Source organism: Nuphar pumila, chromosome 16, assembly GCF_984573655.1.
Source record: "Nuphar pumila chromosome 16, dmNupPumi1.hap1.1, whole genome shotgun sequence".
Classification (NCBI taxonomy): domain Eukaryota; kingdom Viridiplantae; phylum Streptophyta; class Magnoliopsida; order Nymphaeales; family Nymphaeaceae; genus Nuphar; species Nuphar pumila.
The window spans coordinates 76,056,677-76,079,062 of NC_143264.1; the positions used below are offsets into that span (position 1 = coordinate 76,056,677).

General features: G+C 39.7%; 1 protein-coding gene across 1 annotated transcript; it reads left to right on the forward strand.

Annotated features, from left to right (window-relative positions):
- The first annotated feature begins 17,698 nt into the window (after positions 1-17,698).
- On the forward strand, positions 17,699-22,331 carry LOC149813668 (vesicle-associated membrane protein 721-like). Its single transcript, XM_089991403.1, has 5 exons — positions 17,699-18,014; positions 21,247-21,388; positions 21,472-21,592; positions 21,849-21,911; positions 22,060-22,331. The coding sequence occupies exons 1-5, from the start codon at positions 17,825-17,827 to the stop codon at positions 22,201-22,203; spliced, it is 660 nt and encodes a 219-aa protein (XP_089847529.1). The 5' UTR covers positions 17,699-17,824; the 3' UTR covers positions 22,204-22,331.
- The last annotated feature ends 55 nt before the right edge of the window (positions 22,332-22,386 follow it).

A 22,386-nucleotide genomic window follows, 5' to 3' on the forward strand; every position in this document is an offset into this window, starting at 1 on the left:
CAGGGCTTTTACTTGTATACTGAGCTTGGTACAAGTTGACCTAAGCTTTGATACCAAATGTTTCATGAAAACAGAAAAAATCTAACTTGTAACAAGACATTCTCCATGAACTTACCAAGCTACTAAGACTCTTCAAGACATAGGCCTTATGCTTGTATCAGCTAAGCACAAGTCAGAAACTTTGTGCTATCACCTTGATTATGGTAGCAGCTTTTAGGTAGTACACATTGTTGATGATAGTTAATAGCATAGTCACCTGTATCGTTAAAGGTAATTTCTCGGTGAGGGTATTTCTCGGAGAGATTTTCGAAAGTTGATAAATCTCAAGAATATCTTGGGAGTTTAAAAAATTGGAAAAAATATAAATAACAACAAAAAAGCTAAAAAAATAATAAGTTTTGCATTATTTTTCTTTCAAAAAATATAAAGACATGTTTTAAAGGTTCTAAAATATAAAAGAAACAAAATTAAGAAATGCAAACTTAAAATAAATAAATAAAAAGTTTTTTTCTCAAAATGTCACGATAATATTGTGATATTTTGTTTCTGGCGATAATTTGAAAATATTGTGATATATACCTGACATTATCAGCTACCTTGAAATAGCCAATAATATCACAATATTTTCAAAATATCGGCGATATAGGTGACAGTGGTTAATAGTGGTGCTTCTGAAGTTATTGTCTTGAATCACCTAAATGCTTAAATATTTTTACATTACCATATATATTCTGTAATATACAACAACTTCTAACAATGATTTTCTTGTTTTGGATCTAGGAAGGCAGATGTGAAGCATGATGGTGGAAAGGATTTTAGGAAGGATGGACATGTCTCAACTGGTTCTCATGAGAACATAGTAACCACAGGTCAGATTGGTTGAGAACAAAAATGCGTGTAGATTCAGCTCTTTTCTTTATTCATTTCCTTATTTTGTTATTGTTAATCACTTGATAAACTCTGTTTTTAGGTTTGTTGTTGTGAGGATTCTGCAGAAAATTGTTAATTTCACTTCTTTCTTCCCTTTAATCTAAAATTTTAGCTCATGTTAGATTATTCATTTCTAGGCATAATTTATTTGGTGATCCATTCTAGTCTTTTTCTTTTCCTCTTTAGTGGATACTTTAGGAAGTTCACTTATCAGTTAGAAGATATCAAAAGAGAGAGAATTTGATTATGAATCCCATAAATGATTTAATTGTTATATGCCAGTGTGTAACATGAAGCATGCCCGTCATGTGAAACAGTTGAATCAGGCTGCCTGATTTGTCTTCCAAAGTGCTTGTTCATTCAATTGTTGCCAACTTTTCATTTGAAATAGTAGTAACCGATGGATCCAGTTCTTACGCTTTTGATGTACAGTTTGAAGTCTATGATGCAGCATATTGAAATTTAAATATATCTTATCTTGATTGATTGTATCTATTCAGTCTTTTTTTTTGGGTGATGTAAATGGTGTATAGGTGTCTAGATTATTTAACTTGCTGCAATAGTGTACCTTTAGGATTTGTTTGGGAGTTTTTCTATATGTTTAGTCTTCTTATTTTGGTCATTATGAATGATTCTTAGTCTGTTAAACGTACGATATACATTAAATCCTTAGTTGTTCGCTTTCCTGATCAAATTTCCCCTTTTATCCTTGTTATCTCATGTTTTTTCATTAGTTTTTCTGTTTTTTTAGACATTTTGACATCTAGATTGAATTGGGAAACACTTGGTGGGAGCTTCCACTATACGGAGCTAAAGTTTGAGCTAAAGTTTGCATGCATCACAATTGTTATTTGTCAGTTATTGTGAATTTAGAAATATGTAGTTGATTATATCCAATACTGAATCTTTTACAGGTCAAAAACTTAAAATGTTTCTTGCTATTATATCTGGCTAGGTAAGGAATGTTGATGCATTAAACTGCTATTATGCTTATGGAGAGTAGAATCTGAATTTTCATAGGTGAAGAAGCTATTGGATGCTAGATAAGTAAGTTTAGTATTTACCTTCTTAGATGGTATTTATAGATTTTCTTAGCTTTTTAGTTGTAAATTTTGCTACATTAATCTTTTACGGCTTTTAATTGTAGATCTTGCTAGATTAGTCTTTTACTTGCATAGTCCTTGTGATTCTCAACCTTTTGCTTCTGTTTTTTCATTTAGCTTTTCTTTAAACCTTCAAAGGTTGTGTTCTGATGGGCCTTTATGCCTTTCTTCCTATGTTGTGAAGTTTGCTCCACTTCGTTTTGCAATGAAATCATAAACCGTTAACCCCTGCTCCTTGCATTGTGATGATACTCAAGGGCCTCCTTATTCTCAACATAGAACAAGAAGTTTTTCCCGAGTACAAGGTCTAGTGATCTTATTTTTTATTGTCATAGAATCATTACCATACTGGGTTTCTAGAGGAGGATGGTGTTACAGAGCATACACCCGGGAGAAAGAAATCGCACATGCATGGAAGCACAAGGGATATACGTGGTTCGGCAGTTTGCCACTTGTATAAGATGCTGCTTCTTTATTTTTATTATGTATTTGATTCACTGCTGATGAGGGGGTTTTATACAAGGCGAAAGCAAGAGATAACACCGAAGAAACGGTTTAGATAGGGATGGGTATGCTGAAATATAGGGAAAGTTCTAGGTAAGTAAGCTGTGAATTGTGGAGGTTACTAGGATAGAGTCGTGCACTGGTTCTATCCTTATCTCCTAACAATCTCCCCCCTCAAGTTGGTGCACAAATGTCAGTTTGCCCCAACTTGTCTGTGATCCAGTGATGTTGATCTTTGGCGAGTGCCTTTGTTAAAATGCCGGTCAGTTGTTCATTTGATCTAACTTGAGTAGTGGTTATGACTTTATTTTGCAACTTTTCCCTTATGAAGTGGCAGTCCACTTCTATGTGCTTCACCCTTTCATGGAACACCGGATTTGCCCCTATGTAAATGGCGGCAAGGTTGTCGCATTTGAGCTCCATGGGGTCCTCCCATTTGAAACCCATGTTTGAGATGAGAGCTTTTTACTCATATCAATTCACGGGTGCAGGTAGCCATGGATCTGTATTTTGCCTTTGCACTGGATCTGGCTACCATATTTTGCTTTTTGCTTTTCCAACTTATCAGATTGCCTCCTACGAGGACACAGTAACCAGATGTAGATTTTCAGTCATTTGGATCATCGGCCCAGTCTGCATCAGCATACCCTTCGATTCTTAAGTATCCATTTCTCCTGAGAAGAATACATGTTCTGAGGTATCCCTTGTAAGACCCGCAAATTTTCTGAGAAAATTCAATACTAGATGAAATTTTTGTAATGTAATTATCTATGTAAATAGACGTATATGCATATGCATGCGTGCACACTTGTGTGTGTATATATATATGTCGGAAACCCTAGAATGGATGTATATATATGTACATCGTATGAATATTACATTGAGTCCCTACATTTGATTCAAATACATAAAATCACTTGAATTGCTCCATCGAGAATTTTAAATGCCTAGGTTCAAGGTATTCTAAGAAATTCTGATAAGAATAGAGGTTTAAGGGAATTCTAGGTTTTTATCGGAATTTGGAAAAGGTTATTTCCAAAGACTAAAGTATGATTTAAAAAGAAAAGGGATTTTTGAAATAAGCCAAACTGAAATTTAACAAAGTAAAAAGGGGTTTTATAAAAATTCTTGAGATGATATGGCCAACGTCGTCCTAAGGGGCATGGGCGCACCCTAGAGTGAAGTCCACGCCATCTTGAGTAAACAAAAAAAGAAGAAGAAGAAAATGTGTTTTTAAAACTTGAAATCGCCCAAGGGAGGGGCGATGGCATTTTTGAAAAGGACTTCAAATTTCAAAGAAAGGGCAGGGGGAGGTGAGCATGTTGAACCGTCCATCTCTCCCCCTTAATCCCAGGCGTCCAATACAAACCCTAAGCTTTATAAGGTTTTGAGAAAGGAGAAGAGAGAGAAAACCCTAGCCATTTTGGCCTCTTTCTCTTCTCTCCTCTCCTTTCTCCTCTAGAAATCGGGTTTCCTTGAGTGTTTGTGGTGTGCGTGAATCAATTTTTGAGGAAGCTCCTCCATTCCAAGCGAAGAGAAATGTCTCTTCTCTTCCTTCTACCGAACCAAAGTGAGATTTTCCATTTTCATGTTATCAGTTTAAAGGTTTAGCATGTCATTCAGCCATGGAGCCCAAACAACCTTACATCCATTGCATGCAAGGGGTTCTTGTGGTGGATTAGAAGTATTTTAGCATTTTTATCTGTCGTATGCTTTCCTTTGCACTCCCATGCTCACACACGCATGATGCATGGTGTGTTTGCTTCATTTCTTTCCTTGAGATAGGGATTCCCATGGTTTTTTCGCAACCGTGTGGAGCTCTAGCTGAAAGGGAAAATGGCTAGGTTGCTGCCTCCCTCTCTTTTGCTTGGAGGTTGGCCCCTTTTCCCCTTTTTCTCCCCTTTTTATGCTACAGTCGCGCCTTAACCTGAGTTGTTGTAGCTCTTTTGTTCCTTTTGACCTGACACAGTCTGGACTAAGTTTGGTCCAGACCTATCACGATGTCACCTTGGATCGAGCAGGGCCTCGGATGGGGTCACCTCCCCTTACAGCGACACTGTGGCTGGCGCCCGGTAGCCTGCTGCAACTGGGTTGCAGTAGGAGAGCTGCGTCCAAGAGCTGGCTGCAGGTCTGCGCCCTCTTCTCCCTTTTTTTTTATTGTTATGGCAGCATCACCTCGGGTCTGGACACCCCGGTCCAGACCATGGCTCAGAGCCCGAGCACCCTGGCGTGGGTTTGAACCGGTCGGTTCAAACCTAGGCCAACCGTGCTAGCAGCAACTGAACTGATTTTGGTTCAGTTGGAGCTGTCAGGTGTGGCAGCGCCATACCTAGTCTGGACAGGTTTGTCCAGACCATGCATGTGGCTTGCGCATACCCTGCGCTGCCAAGACAGGCTTGGACCAGTTGTCTAGACCTAGGTTGTTGGCCCCCGACCGCGGCCTGCTCTCGGATGGGTCAGGTCAAGGCTGCCTCACGCTGGAATCAAACCGGGCCTATTGTGCTGGCCTTGTTGGCATTTTTGGCACTCCTTGTTGCAGTGTTGCGATAGCAGAAAGGTGGACAGCAAGTGGCAGCTTGCTGCCCACCTAGTTCGCTCTCGTTGCAGCAATTTCTATGGCCATTGTTGGTGTTTGCACCACTCTTAGACCGCCATGACCGTGCCTCGTGAGTTTCTCCTTAGTTGTTTCGCAAGTGCCGTATTCGATTATGTATGTATGAGCGCTAATATGATTTCTGTAAAGTCATTGCGAATTACACCACTTGCACATCATGACATAGGTGTGCAAAATTCATCGTGGTATCGCATACGAATGACATCACCATGAGATGCGCTTAGAGAATTACCCTTGCATATATTGTCACCAAATGCGATGCGTAAATTCGTGCAATATGGCACATGTTTGATATGCTTCAATTGTCATAATTGTAAATATCAGAAAAAGGGCGCGATTACTTGCATATTGTTATGGTTGACCACTGTCATTTGGCTCTTGCACATAATTACACATTGTGAATGAAAATGAGATACATAAATATTATCGTTTACGTTTAATGGTTTTGCGAGGAAATTTAGCATATATTGCATGTTTGCGCGCTTGCACTTTGGCACATCATGACACGTGTATGAGAATTCCTCGCTAAAACGCATAAGAGTGGTGGCAAAGTGAAAGGAATGCATTGTGATTATGTGAATCACCTCATACTTAATGGCACCAAATACGATGCAAAAAGACATGATGTGACACGCAATTGCAAATGCTTATTTTGTTATAATTATAAAATGATACGTGAAAATGTGTAGTTGGCTTAGGTATCGATTGTCATTGCCCAATTACACTTCACACTTGCACATATTGACATGAATGTGCTATGGATCATATGTGACACATATATATGCGGTAATTCACCTTTTCGCATTACCCTAATGCATGTTGCACACTACGTACTTGATGTGTCCCGACAAAGGTTTGGGATTGAACACCACGTTAGGGTATTGACACATTTTCCAATCGATATTGTTGCGTGAGTGAGCTCATGAGTCTTAATACCCTTAAGACATAGATGGTGTTATGTCACCTCTACCGGCGAAATAATCATCTTGATATTTGTTGTTTTAAAGCACGTGACTGAGCGGGCTAGATCTTTGTACGTTGTTTGTGTTGCCCTGCGAGGAACACCAGGCCAGATGAGCCTAAGTACCTCAGAAGGAGGGAATGTTGCTAGATAAGCATAATTATGATAATTGCCCGATTGCCCATTTCACGAAACAGTTCACCTTAAAGAATGTAGATTGAATCCATTACCTATGTGAGTTTCCTTCGTGTACACGAAGGAGTAAGCAAGAGAATACTATTATATATCTTGTGATACGTTTCTAGAGATGCCTTACCTTAGTTAAATGTTTCTAACTGTCTCATCATGATGTAAATAGCTTTGTATTGCTACTTTTGCCAGTTCTCGTACTTATCGCACGATGCACATGGATGCTCACATTCACATATACTTTGGTTGCATGTTTCTAGCAGTTCCATCACGTTAGACATAGTTTTGTTACGTACTTTTGATTCATGTTATAATTGCTATCATGTTCATGCTTTCCTAGAAATTGTATTTTGTGAATGGTTTATCTCACCACCTCGCAAGAGGTCTGACCCCATTTTATGGGAATACAGGTGATTGACAGAATGTGCGATGGGGATCGATGTGCTGCGAGAATTGAACTTACACTCTAGAACTTGGTGATTTTGGCAGTTGGTTTTGGAAAATCCCTTGTTTGGGGCATGTCTTGTAGAGTGAAATAATGTATATCTATTGGTTTCATATTTTGTAAATCTATTGTATTAAAATATGTTGTTTATACTTGTTGTTTCATCCTGTAACCTGCTCAGAATTTCCAACTATTTTCTGCTTGCGCAATGTTTTCAAAAAAAAAATTACTCTAAAATTCAATGGATTTTCCAAGTTAGGATGTTGGGGGCGTTACATCCCTTCAGATATTTTAGAAATCTTTGGGTGACCTCGAGGTGAGAGGTTTTGGGGGAGTGCATAAATTGACTTATTTGACTGATTGCATATGCAATGTCGGGCCTGGTAACTGTGAGATATACCATGCGACCGATGAGCCTCTGAAAGCCGTGTGTATCCTGAATGCGTTCTCCTTCATCATTCTTCATTTTTTTGTTGATTTCTAGCGGGGTGTTGCATGGTTTGGCACCAAGTGTACCAGTGTCTTTGAGAAGGTCCAACACCTACTTCCTTTGGCATATGAAAATGCATTTGTTAGAATGAGAAACTTCCAGCCCGAGGAAGTATCTGAGTTTTCCAAGATCTTTTATTTTGAATCTTTTGTGTAGATACCTCTTTACTTCGGTGATTCTTCCTTCATCATCGCCCGTAACGATTATGTCATCCACATATACTAGGTAAGTTTTTGTCCATAGGTGTATTGTATCTTTTACGGTGGCCCGGATTTTACTATATTCTACATTAACCACATGCGAGATTCCTAAAAGATGTTTTGGTTGTCGACATTGGCGAGTGGATCTTGCTTTGTGATGACCATGCTTCTTTACAAAGTGTGAACACCCCAAATTTTTCAAAATTTTGTAAATATTCCCTTTTTGCCCCTGTCCACCATTTTCTGAGTAAATTGAGTCAATTTTAAATCAAAATTCCAGTTATTTCTCAGATTCACAAGAAACAGAATCCATTTTTTTCTATCTGACTCGATTTCGGATGTGGATCCAGTTCAAAATCCAAATTTGGGCATCGTTATCCAATTTTCAAATTAAAAGTACAAAAATACCAAAATTAGTTTTTTAATAGCTCGGACAATCCATCCGGTGTCCATTTGGATCCACTATCGTATATTTCTCGATTCGAGGTCTAAAACTCGAATATCGCCTCAAAATCCGGATCCAAACCCATTTTCTGAGGAAATTTCCAAGGTTTAACCCTGAATTCTCAGAAAACCCTTCTTTTATGAATATCTTTGAATTTTGCAAAATTAGTTTAAAATCATTTAGTTTCCAGAGTTTTTTTTCAAAAACACAAAAAAAACAGAAAATATAGAGAAAAGAACAAAAAAGAAAAAAAATAGAAAAGAAAAAATACAAAAATAATAGTGTAAAAACCCCCTTTTTAAAAGTCTTGCTTTGTTAAAAAAACTTTTCAGAAAATCTGTTAAAAGGAGCCACCCTTTTTGAAAATCTCAAAATCAAGGGGGGGCCCTTTTGAAAGAAGCCTAATGGCCTCCTGTTATAAAACAGGAGGCGCAGGGGTCCCCGAAGATCATCCAGGATCAGCCATTCACCATTGAGAGATCCATCGCTCCGATCATCCCCTCTCAGCCTCTCTTCTCTTCTCCTTCCTCTTATTTCTCTTCTTTTCTCTTCCCAATCGGCTGAAGGAATCAACCTACAATAGAAACCACGCAGGAGGCGATTCTCTGGAATAAATCCGGTAATAATCCTTTGCTTCTCTTCCCTGTTTGAATCCTTTGCTTCTCCACATATACTAGGATAATGACAAACCTAGAGGGTTTGATGGAGGAGAACATGGTGTAGTCAGTTAGGTTCCATTTAAATCCAATGTTTGTCAGAGTGTCACTAAGTTTGGAGGACCAGAATTGCGGGGATTGTTTGAGGCCGTATATGGATTTTTTGAGTTTGCACGTCATTATTTCATTCTCAGTGACTCTTGGAGGGAGGTCCATGTACACTTATTTTTTAAGATCTTTGTGTAGAAAGACATTTTTTACATCGAGTTGATACACCTCCCAGTGTTTGTTTGCAACAATTGATAAGCGGATGCGGATAAAGCTCATCTTTGCTACAGGGGCAAAGGTTTTTGAGTAGTCGTTGCCCTTCACTTGGGTGTATCCCTTGGCTACTAGGCAGGCTTTGAGTCTTTTGATTGCGTCGTCACTGTTGAACTTTATTTTGTATGTCCATTTGCAGCCTGCAGTTTCTTTCCTTGAGGCAGTTTAACAATGTCCCAAGTATGGTTCTTTTTTAGGGCCTTTAGTTCCTCCTGCATGGCTTCTTTCCACTGAGGGTCGAGTTTGGCTTCTTGATAGGATGAGGGTTCGGTCTAAGCATATACCTTAGATATGCTCGATAGGTAGGTCGTAGATAGTTTGTCTAGGTTGATTTGGTTTTCTATGTAGTGTGAGGTTGAGGAGGAGGCTAGGTATGTGTAGAAGTTGCTTAGCATTGCTGGAGGTCTAGTGGTGCAGTTGGACCTTCTAATGGGAATTTTTTGTTCGCCTTGGCTATTACCGATTTGAACATTGGTCATAGGTGATGACTCAGTGAGGTTGTGATTGGTGGACTCGGTTTTGTCTGGTACATTTTTGACATGCTTGAGTGGTGGATGGATTTTCCGTTATGGGTGGAGTGGGCAAGATGGGTTCAGTGGTGTTGTGAGTCCCCCCCTGACTTGGGCTAAAGTGACTTAGGGATTCAACTGGTTTAAAAAAAAAAGGCTCTGTTTCGCAGAACTTTACATTTCGAGAGACATAAAAGGTATTGTTGGTTGGATCAAAGCATTTATAGCCCTTTTTCATGGTGGAGTAGCCGAGGAAAATGCACTTCGCAGCTCTTGCATCTAATTTGCTTCTTCCTTGTAGATGTACAAAGCATTTGCAACCAAAGACCTTGAGATGATTCAAAAAGATTGGTCAATTTAGGAGAAACTCCATGGGAGTTTGTTTTGGATTTCCGCTATTAGGAATCCGGTTAATGATGTAGCATGTTGTTGCTATCGCTTCAGCCCAGTATTCCTTCAGGATGTTCATATTGAACATAACGGCTCTTGCAATGTTGAGTAAGTGTCTGTTTTTCCTTCAGCAACCCCATTCTACTGGGGTGTCAGCGCAAGTGAGATGGGGCATAATCCCATTTTGACGCCTGAATTTTTGAAAGGCTTTATTTACATATTATCCTCCATTGTCAGAGCGCAGACTCTTTAGTTTGGAATTGTACTAGGTCAAGATCATGCTATAAAATTTTTGAAAGAATTTTTTGACCTCACCTTTTTGTTTGAGGAAATACACCCAAGTATTTTTGGATTTGTTGTCAATAAAGGTTACGTAATATCGATATCCCGAATGGGCGGTAACGGGGGTCGGGCCCCATACGTCAGAGTGGACAAGTTGGAAAAGTTCATTGCTTTTCTCCTCTGAATGTTTAAAAGCTAATCTAAAAGATTTTGCAAACTCACAAGCATCACAAGCATAAGTCTCTAATTGTAATTTTGAAAACAAAGATGAAAGAATGGAATTAGATGGGTGCTCGAGCCTCGAGTGCCATAACTTGTGGACAAATTCTTGTTTGTCTGCAAGGAAAGTCGTGGGTGGCTGCAACAAGTTCTCTAACACGTATAGCCAATTTCACATATTCCCTCTACCAATCTTCTTCCTCATGTCTGTCCTAGAAGATTACGTTCTTAGGAGAAAAAACGGCCAAACAATTGTAAGTGGCAGTTAATTTGCTAATTGATAGCAAACTAGCTGGAAATTTAGGATTATGAAGAACTTGAGAGGGTCTTTTCCCTTCAAAAAAGTATGTGTTATCGATTCCTTGGACTGGAACCAAGGACCCGTCGGCAATGTGGACAAGTTTCTTTGTTGTGGTTTTAATGTCCTGAATTTGGTGGTGTCTACAAGTCATATGGTTGGTAACACTGGTGTCAACAATCTACTCAGTATTGAAAGTTTGGGAGGAGTAGGCACGTTCGATACCTGTTTCTTTAGTGCATGAGTTGTTGAAGGGAAGTTCTGAAGCGAGGTTGGAGCGGCTCATTTGCTGGAACTACTTTGTGAGGTTTTTGAAGGATACTGTGTTGGTGTTTTCCACCTTTGGTAGAGAATCTTGGTATTTCTCCTTGCCCGGTCAGTTGGTCAGTTCCCAACATTTTTCTCTGAGGTGTCCCAATATTTTTGCAATAGTTGCACTATGGTCTGCTTTTGTTCTTGAATTTTTCTGAGTGTCTTTCTCCATGGTTGGTTGTGAAGGGCACTTTCTTCTCTTCAAGGTTGGATTAGACTTTGAAGGTGAGCTTTTTCTATGGTTGATCGAGTTGATTGTTAGCTTTTATCACTATTTGTCTTGTTTTTTCTCTTTGAATGGTCGCACAAACATTATTGAAGGAGGGCAACGGGTTTGACATCAAGATTTGACTCTTTAATGAGTCATAGTCGTGTCCTAGATCGGCAAGAAGTTTGAAAATTTTATCCTCCTCGATTCTTTGCTTAATAATTTCTACATCCGCTATTGGTGGCCAATATTGTAGTAGTTCATTCCACGTGGCTTTGAATGCTCCAAGATATACATGGAAGGGACGTTCTTCATGGTTCAAGTGAAATAGGTTTGCTGGAGTTGATAGATATGCGCTAAGTTATTTTGAGTGCCATATACTTCCTCCAAATTTCCCATATTTCTTTGGTGTTTTTAGAAAAAACACGCTTTTCGCAATGTTGGATTCCATTGAGTTGAGCAGTCAGGACATTGCCAGATGATTTGTTGACTCCCATTCATTGTAGGCAACATCGAGTCGATTCAGTTTTTTTTATTTTTCCGATGACGTACCCCAGTTTGGATTTACTGCTTAGAAAGAGGCTGGCGACTTTCGACCAGCTGAGGTAGTTCGATCCGTTCAACGGGGTGGTGGTAATTTTTAGTGTAGGGTTTTGCTCCTGGACCACCATTCTTGATGTTGACGGATGCGCGGTGGGCTGGGATGTTGTCTTTGATGTGGTGTTGTCGTCCATAGTTGTATGGCAGAAAAGGAGTGAGTAAGTGTTTCATTGAATAAGGATGTATTGGTGATGGCAACGCGACTCTGATACCATGTTACATAGTATACACCCGAGAGAAAGAAATCACACAAGCATGGAAGCACAAGAGATATACGTGGTTCGGCAGTTTGCCTACATCCACAGGTATAAGATGCTGCTTCTTTATTTTTATTATGTATTTGTTCCACTACTGATGAGGGGGTTTTATACAAGAGGAAAGCAAGAGATAACACCGAAGAAACAATTTAGATAGGGATGGGTATGCTGAAATATAGGGAAAGTTCCAAAATAGGTAAGTAAGCTGCTAATTCTGGAGGTTACTAGGATAGAGCCATGCGCTGGTTCTATCCTTATCTCCTAACATATGGAAATGACATCACTAGCTAAAAGGAGAAAGTGTGAGAAAGAATGTCGACTAAACTATTGCATGCTTTGACAGATGATAATCCAGATTTGCAGAAGCGAATAGGATGCATGACAGGGATCTTTCAACTGTTAGATAGGCACCATTTTGTCATAGGAAGGTGCTTGTATGGCCAACAACATAAGAGGCTTCTTTCATGTTATCTCGTTGAGATGTTTGCAATTTCTAGTGACAATTTCAGCTTCAATCCTGTTCTTTTTTCTTTTTGTCCTGCTAAACTTGTTGGGCTTCCATTGCCCAAATCTGAACATGGATACTTTTGTACATGATTGAAATTTCTGATTTGTAAAAGTAGGAAACACACACACACATATACATTGTTTCTTCTAAATAATCATCTCATTGATGAATCAGGGCTATAGTGTTTTCGTCTTTCTTGGCATTTTTACAATAACTTACATTAACTAAAAAACAACTGCTCCCTATGCTTTATACAAGTATTCCCGTTTCAGAATCGACATGGCATGCATGCTGGACCATCTTCTTTTACTGCATGTTGTTGTACTTTTGACCTCAGAAAAGATGATGAGTCATTGAACTATTGACTCGGTGGCCTTTGTCTTAGAGCATGTGCCATTTCATGTTTGGGTTGCAAAGTCATCTATTCATATTAGCAAACTCCAAAGCAGTGCCTATCACCTTACTATAGGTGTATCCTCTACATATTAGGAGTGGAAGCAGTCCGATCTTTTCTTTTCTGAGGTTATTCTATACCTTGAGTATCTTATCTCCTTTGGGCTTATTGAAAGAAGTGAATCATGAAGGAAGTGTGCTTAAAAGATTTATTTACTCTCTTGGAAAATAAAATGTAGGAGATGCTTGTTGAAGCCATTTAGTAATATATTTGACTTGAATATGAATATTGATTTTTCAATCAGGGCTACTGCTGAACTGAGATTTGGCTTTTGATTTTTGCATGGTAATCTCCTTCCATGTGTAACCTGTGTCATGCAGAAATGTTTGCCAATGTGATGGTTGATGCACGATCAACTAGAAAATACTACCACTGTAAGATGATTATTTTGAGTCATTATACATGACCGCTTCGATGTGCAGAAGTTCGAATATTAACATAAGCATGTTACTTGAAAATACATTTTGAAAAAGCAGTTTAAAAATTTGAAAAAGAAAATGTACTTACATGATGTTTTCAAATGTACTTACAAGGCAAGGGTGACAACCCTAAACCTAAACAAATTGGGTCTGATCCATAAGAAACTGAGTCTCAAACATAAGCCCCAAAATTTTTTCTTACGGATGGCGCTGCCCCCCACGACCCCCCACCAGGGGCGGCCCCCCGAGACCCACACCGGGGGGACCCCCGGGACCCCCTTCCTGTAAAGGCAAAAACTTTGAATCAGGCTCCACAACTCATCAGGCAGAAACGATTAGGCATCCATGTGTTGTAACACAAGCTAAAAACAAAGACGAAACGTGTAAATCTATTTACGGGGAGCGGGAGGACATTTTCATCCAACACATATCTATCTTATCGGAGGACATTTTCGTCAAAAGCATATCTACCTTTTTTATATGTTATTTTATTATAAAGTCATCATGAGCAACATTGACATATGAATTATCACGGGTCCCAAGATATTCCTCCGTACACACAGGAACACGCAAATTTGTGTTTCGGGGAGAACACACAACACCCTCCCTTAGCAACCAATGGTTGTATTTCAAAATACTTGACTTGATAAGGACGATGATGATACGGTAACTTCTTTTATTTCCATTACGTGGCAGGTCACCACATGGTTCCCCAACCCCAACCCAACCCTTTATTAAACGATGTCACAGACACGTGATGCTGATTTGATGCACAAGCTTTTTTTTTTTGAAAAACAGGACATGAGGATACCTATTTTTTATTTTTTTTAATCAATAAAACACTAACTTTTAATACTGTAATATTAAAAAATAAGTTTTTTATTGAAACAATACTTAAAATCATTAAAAAATATGAAAATGTTAACAGTATGTGTCATGTAGCGCCCGCTCGAATCATAGGGGACACACCACTAAAATGATGTGTCCCTGTGGCATTACTAAAGGGGGTGTTCGCCAACACCCCACCCTTTACTAAAAGGGGTGTTCACCCCCAACATTAGGGGTGGCAGTGGACCGGGGGAAAGCAGGGCCTCGCCCCACCTTGCCACGTTTGGACCGAGGATGGAGGCGGGGATGGACTTACGCTTTCCCCCGCCGTCCCTGTCCCCATCCCGATCCCCGCCTTGCCCCACCCCATCCCATCCCATCCCCAATCCTTTTAAGGGATGACAAAAGACCGAAGGAAAATGGGGTCCCGCCCCGCCCCACCCCCCTTTCAATGGGGGATGGAGGACATGAAACGGGGATGGAGACCTTGTCCCCCGCCCCGGTCCATTGCCATGCCTACCCAACGTAGAACAATGCCTCCTCTTGAGCCCCGAACCAGAGTTTCTCATTTATAAATATAAATAAAAACTCGAGTAAGAAATTGCACAGTTGACCCGATGGGATCTGTGTCAAAGGACAAAAAAAAAAGCTTAAAAAAGTAGATGGAAAATGGTACGACAAGCTAATAAATAATAATAATAGTAATGTTTGCTTTAGTAGATGACCAACCAAACTCATTAATTTAGAGTGACTAAAGATGCAGGCTAATCCACTCCTTTTTTTAATGGAAAAATGTTGGCCACAAGTAAGGATGTCAACGGGTCCGGTTTACCCGGAACCAACCTGTATCAAACCCTATAGGGTCCCGGTATGGTTTCTTTTACTGTCGATCCGATTAGACCCATGTCCAAATCCGATACCAAACCCAAAATCGGGGCTAAGTCTGATTCCACTTGGGTTCCAACCAAAGACCGTATGACACCCTAGCCACACGTGGGTTTCAAACCCACGAGTTAAAATATTTACCTTTTCTTTTTTAATATTTTGCATATCCAACCCTTGAAATGTGTTTTAAATATTCAATTTAGCGGAAACCAGTACTTGGATCATGCTTTTTCAATCACAGCTAGATGTGGGGCGGATCTGAAGTTGTTGAAATCTGTCCATTTATAACACCGTAACCCCTCCCAACACCACTCTGGTTTCTCTCTCAACTCAGTAGTTTTAATCAATAGCTCGCAAGTGGTAACAAACCCTATAAGGTCAGGGTTTGGTGATAAATAAGGTCTTATTAGAATCCGGGTTGAACTCAAAAGATCCTATTAATATATGAAGCTATAGGTATGGTTTGTGAAATTTTATACCAGACTCAGGCTCAACCTGAGTTCTGATTAAGATCTTCAAATTTTCAATGTAAAAATAATAAAAAGTATTATTTTATACGGTATGATCCGAGTCTGGTTGATGCAATCTTTATGGAAACCAGGGATGATTAAACCTGAGTCCGAACTTGATACCATAATCTCAAATCAATTTTTATGGAAACCAGGGATGAAGGGCATGAAACGGGGATTGAGGCGGGGATGGAGGTTAAAATTCATTCCCGTGCGGGGATGAAGGCGGGGATGGACTTACACTTTTCCCCGCTCCGCTCTGCTCTGCCCCGCCTCAGTCCCACCCCATCTCCATTAATAATATTATTAAAATACCTTAACTTAAGTAATAAAATTACAAAAAAAATACACCTATATATACTAACTAACTCTAAATCATATTAATAAAAAAATGGAGTCAGTCACCGACTCGCCGCCCAGAGAGAGAGTCTTCTTTTGCCACATTCGCCTTCTCCTCTCTGCGAAAAAGAAGAAAGAGAGGTGTTCGCTTCTCGTGATGGATCACCCCCTCTTCCTGACGTGGAAAAGGAGTTTCTTCCTTTTTTCTTTGTGGAGTTTTCATCATCGACGATGATCGATCGAGCTAGGTTTTGGATTTTATTTACAGGTACGGTTTTTTTTTTTTTGTGATTGTTATTATATATATTTTGTGTATTTTTTGGTTATTTGTTTTGTGAATTTCTTATTTGGTGTATGGAATGAGGTTTTGAGAGAAATCAGGTTATTTTGAGGGGGGTTTTAGGGTTTTGATTTCATGTTTTGGCGGGAGCAGGGTGACGACGCGGGCAAGACGGGGCCGGGGATGGAGATGGGGATAATTATGTTGAGACGGGGCGGGGGTGAACCCGGTCCAGTGCCATCCCTAATCGTGAGTACCGGCCTTGCTCGTTAACTTTCTGTAAACAATAGAGCACGTTAGGTGTGAGGGAGCAAGTCCGCGACACAATTGCGAAATTCTCCTTGCCATTTGGTGAAAGGACGTACTTGGCTGTTGACTTTCAGAAAGCACGAACATGGGTCCGTTCCGTATCAAGCAGCGCCAAGCCTACCAATACCATTCCATAAAGACCATACTCAGCTAGGGTGTCAATGAGTCGGATATCCAGTTGATTAAGATGCACAACCCAGGTCTTTCTATCTCACCAATAATTACTACAAGGGAAAAAAAAGTATCCTACAAAGGTACTCCCAGAGACAAGTATTTAAGGGGCGTTTGCTTGTCACAAAAAATGAGCATTCTGGGTGACCAAAATTTTGAAACAAACTTGGGAGTAGGGTTGGAGGGTCGGGTTGTGTCGGCGGGTTGGCAGGTCAGCATACCTCAACACGAACCTGACTCGTTTATTAAACGGGTCAGCTGTGGCAAACATGAACCCGACCCATTTATTAAATGGGTAACTCGACATGACACCGTTAACCCATTTAATAAACGGGTCAGGTAAACGGGTTGGTGGCAGAAAGAAGTAGTTTCATTATTGGACCGCTCATGGCTCCATCGGCCAGCAGAAGCATAATCCATAGATGAATATCATCATCCTGATATTTACTAAAGACTATCCCCATTCTGCCTTTAGGAGACCTCACTTTCATGTGAGCAGAGAATGAAGAGGGGTGGATTGGATCATACAACCCTGGTGTTCAACAACATATAACCTCAGCTGCTTAAGCTTCATCCAATCCACTACTATGACATCTTCCCCAGCAAGAATTGGAAGCCTCTTTCTCACATGAAAACACGATAAAACAATACAGGACATGGGATGAAAACAAACACCATCCTGGAAAAAAAAGGTGGTTTGTCCCACAGTTTTCTTGTGAAAACAGAATCACATGGGGAAACACTCTCTTGTGAGCATCCCTTTCACCGGGGGACAAGGCCTTATCGTGGCTGAGGATCTATGTCACAGGGATACTTCAACGTGCTTCGTGTCGTGCCCCTCTTTATACCATTTTTAATAGAAAATTGCACGAATTAAGTGTCACATGTCCGTTTAGTCGTATCTTTGTGACATAGCTAATGATGCGTAGGCCGCCTTTACAAAAGCTCTCACACGTCATTGACCAAAAGTACAGGGGTTTTTACGTAATTTGATGCTCACTGGGGTTCGCACCTCCGCTGCTTTGAAAAGGGAACATCTTGCTCCCCTTTTCCCTTCTTTATCTAGCGGAGAGAACACCGCGAAGAAAAGAAAAGAAGGGAGAGGAAGTGGAGGAGTGGGGTCGAAAACCCTAACCGATCTCCCTCGAAGATTAGGGTGTTTCCCGCTCACCAATTCAGAGCCTCCGAGATGGGCCAGCAGTCTCTGATCTACAGTTTCGTTGCTCGGGGGACCGTCGTCCTCGCGGAATTCACGGAGTTTTCCGGCAACTTCAAGGCCATCGCCTCCCAGTGCCTCCAAAAGCTCCCCGCCTCCAACAACAAGTTCAGCTACGACAGCGACAACCACACCTTTAACTACCTCGTCGAAGACGGATTCAGTACGCCTTTCGATCGCCCGTCTCTTTTTGCGTTATGTTTCCCCTTTTCTCGATCTCGATCTCGTTCGCGTAGATTAGGTTTCTTGATCACGTTTCGGGGTCGAGGGTTTTTGGGGTTAGAGTGAGTTTCTGCGGATGTTTTGACTTTGTGAGGGTTTAGGGAGACCTCTTGACTTATTTGTTGGAGGATTCGTTAAGGGTTTATGCTTCTCATTGGGGGTTGGAGAAAGTTCGTCTGATTTTTGTTGATCTACTGTCTTTGATATTATTATTATTTTTCTTTTCAAATTGTTTATGGTTTGCGATGTTTTCGGTGCGTTTAAGTGTGATGATTTGATTGGATTACGTTGGCGGAGAGAAATGAACTGAAACTCGTTTTGTTTCTGAACTTGTAATTTTCCCCTGAGATAAGATCGATGGACTTTTTGAATTTTGCTTCGTCTGTTTTTTTTCTTGCAGATGCTAGTTCTTTTTGTTACTAGTTTGTTTTTCTTTTTGTCTTTTGAGTTTCATAGGTTAAGACCAGCAAAACGTTTAAAGGACGAGGGAAAAAGAATGATTTTCTTACAACCGGAATTGCCTTGTCTGCTTTCTCTATTCTTGTGGGTGAGATATTTCCGTGTTTGTTGTCAAGAAGATAAAAAAGCCTTCCAAAATATTTCTTTGGAAAAACGGAAAATAATACAATCGCTACTTCTTATTAGTAAACTAACTTCATTAGTTGGTGCGTATATTCTCACCGTCTCATCATCTTAGTCCTCGGCTAATTGTCGGGGGTTATCAAACTAATTTTTTTAGTTCATTGGTTGTTGTGGTGGTCATTCTGCTATTATTATGTGAAAGGAGCCTGATTTTTTCTCACAAATCTCAATATGTGGATTCTGGATTTCAGTGATCTTTTTTAAGGCCAGTGAAAGAGACAAATGAACTTTTCAACTTGAAGATCCAATTCATTTATGGTGATTGTTCTAAACATTCTGTTCTGAGTGTTGATATCAAATTATGTATATTTTGATAGTTGAAGTTTGAAGATGCTATATCAGTCTGCAATTTAGAAATCTAATAGTTTGTGTTTCTATATGGCAGTTCTTTCTGAAAAAAATGCATTATGTTGTTGATAATTAGATTAAAAAGGTAGTACATGAAATCTGAGCTATGGTAATCCCTCAGTTGACATGGCCAAAGACTGGTTTTGAATCCACTGCCTTCTGAATTCTACATTGTCATTAATGTTTGTTATTTGGAGAATTGCATTTTCCTTGGTTGGATTAGTTCTGTTTTGGGCACTACATCTTGAAAAATATTTAGGTTGTTGGTATGTACTATGTGGAGGCAGCAGTAGATGTGGTAATCTTGTAAGTGGTGGTGGTCCTGGTGATGGTTTACATATTGGTGGTGGACATGACAATTTACATTGTGATGGTGCTTATTGGTGGTATTGGCTACATGGTGCATTTTGACATCGTGATGGTGGTGGTGGCCTCCAGGGCTTAGGCTGAGAGGCCGTGGGTTGATGCTTCTGGAACTGATGTTGGTGGTGCTAGTCATGGTTGTTGATGTTTGTGATGATAAACCCATTGTCACCAGGATATATAATTCCAATTCACTGCAATGACCTTGCAGCCTTCTTGCAGGATCATGTTCTTCTGCTTGCTGGCTTTATGTTTCCATTGACTGTGTAATTGGGGACCTAGAAACTGAACAGTGAACTTTTATGCAGAGATGCATATTTGTTTGAGATACCGTATTAGTTGACATATTAAAGTAAAGTATGTCTTTTATCACAAATATTCATATAGCTATAGGCAAATGATCCTAGAGGCTGCTAGCTGGGTAGGAGCTGAGGATTTGGACTTGGATCAAACTCATCCACAGTGATTGTTTGTGAAAAAAGGTGTTGGGGCAACACTTGGGAAGTTGAGGAGGTGTACACTTTTACTCCTTTGTATATCACCCAGAAGCAGAGTTGGAGTTGCAGGAGTGGGAGGCCTTTTAGTTGCAGCTCTTCATCTCCCTCTGTCACTGTTCCCAAGAAGAGTCTAGAAATTGAGGCTTTTGACTTTGATTGGAGGAGAGCTTGTAAATTAAATATTTTCTTTAGTTCTATTAAGGGATAACTTACACTTTCCTTTTTAACTTTTTGTAGGAGACAATCACATGTCATAATGAGAAGTGGAGAACTTGTAAATTAAAGATTTTCTTAAGTTCTATTAAGGGATAACTAATAACTTACACTTTTTAAACTTTTCTAGGAGACAATCACATGTCATAATGAGAAGAGGAGAACTTGTAACTTAAAGAAAGATTCTTGGAAGTCATGTATACTGATATAGGCGATATTTTGAAAGTGATTTTAAAGCTGTAATGTCATGATATTTTCAAAAGATCAGATATTATAGTTATCAAATATCATGATAATATCATGTCTGCCATTATTTAAGTAATATTTGTGATTTGCTAGTTCTGGATTATCTAGTCTAATGCAATAATTAATAACAATTTGTTGCATATATTACGTTGTCTATCATGTTCTTTCTATCATATTAAGGATTCTTTGCTTAATCTATATTTTTTCTTATTTTTTAATTTTCTGTTTTATTTTTTTAATTTAGAAAATTTCCAAAGATTTTTCCTTTTAGACTGTAGAGCACCGTGGGGGGTTGAGGAGGAGAGAATAACTATATCGTCAAGGTAAACTTAATGGGGAATTCCTTTTAGACTCTGTTTGGTTTGTTGTGGTTTCCCGCGATGCTCTCATGCTCTCTGCTGTTCAGGAGCAGTGGTGTTGCTGAAACGCTGTATTGGGGATGAGTTGGCAGCCCCAACAACACATTTCAACACCATTCACAAGAGGATGTTTTTGGCAACTCCATCCTCAACACCAGAATGGAAATTGTATTTCCATCTCAATGCAAGGCTCCCAAACAGAGCCTTAGTTGCATTGCTAAACTGTTGTTAGGTGCTGTATTGTTATTGAACTGATTTGATGGGATTACACAAGTAGTTGCTAACCTCTAAGACTTTTAAAAGTATAAGCTATGGTGCCCTGATGATGAGAAGGCCTGACAAGCTAGAGTTGTGTCAATGCTGTTAAAGGTAGTGAAGTCCCACCTTTGTATTCCACAATTATGGTCAGACCACATAAACAAGTCACTGCTCCTTAAACTTTTTGAATTTTATAACTTTAGCAACGGTTTAGTTTGATAATTTACACCCTTTCTGGATGTTGCAGCCTTTTGTGTAGTTGCAGTTGAGTCTGTTGGACGGCAAGTGCCTATTGCTTTTCTGGAACGTGTAAAAGATGAGTTTAACAAGAGATATGGAGGCGGAAAAGCTGCTACAGCTGTTGCTCACAGCCTCAACAAAGAATTTGGGTACGTGTTCTGTGTAAATCTGAAACGACCACCATGCAGTTCTGAACTCTCTTTTGATTTCTTACAATGTCATTTTATTGCAGTCCCAAGCTGAAGGAACACATGCAGTACTGTGTGGACCATGCAGAGGAAGTAAGCAAGGTTGCCAAAGTGAAGGCTCAGGTTTCTGAAGTGAAAGGAGTGATGATGGAAAACATTGAGAAGGTAACCCATCATTTTCTTCTGAGGTGTCTGCCTAACTTTGACATTTTTGTTAATTTCCTATTATTATTATTATTTCCAGAGGAACGTTACTGTAAAATATTATAGACGAGAAAAAGATGGTGACCCGATATACATCACGGAATAATGGGATAGAGCCAATTTCAGTTTAACGACCATAGAATGTTGACATTGTGGATGTAGTTTTGTCAGATTAAATAATGCGGAATGCGTTGCTCATCATTTTTTCCATGTGCAGGTTCTTGACCGTGGTGAGAAGATCGAGCTTCTTGTTGACAAAACTGAGAATCTTCGCTCACAGGTTTGTGGTGTATAATTTACAAACCTCTCTCTTTTGTCAAAGGACCAACATTGGACAATAGCATATTCCAGTCCATCTATTTCTTTTGTGTAACCTCTCGTTATTTTGTAAAGAATTTGCCATATTTTCTACTGTTGTGTCGGTGCAGGCCCAGGATTTCCGGTCACAAGGAACCCAGATGAGAAGGAAAATGTGGTTACAAAATATGAAGATCAAGTTGATTGTTTTGGGCATTATTGTTGCCTTGATTCTCATCATCGTGTTGTCTGTTTGCCATGGCTTCAAATGTTGATGGATTTGAATACAAAGTGTGGTATTGGGACTATCGTGTCTTGTGAATGAGATGGTGTTTTTTTTTCTTTGTATATTTTGTATGCACGAATCGTTATAGTCTCTCTAGTAGAATGTTTTTGATGCCTACACAGATTGTGTGCAGGCAAATGTGTGCGTTCCGTATGCATATGAGAGAGATAGA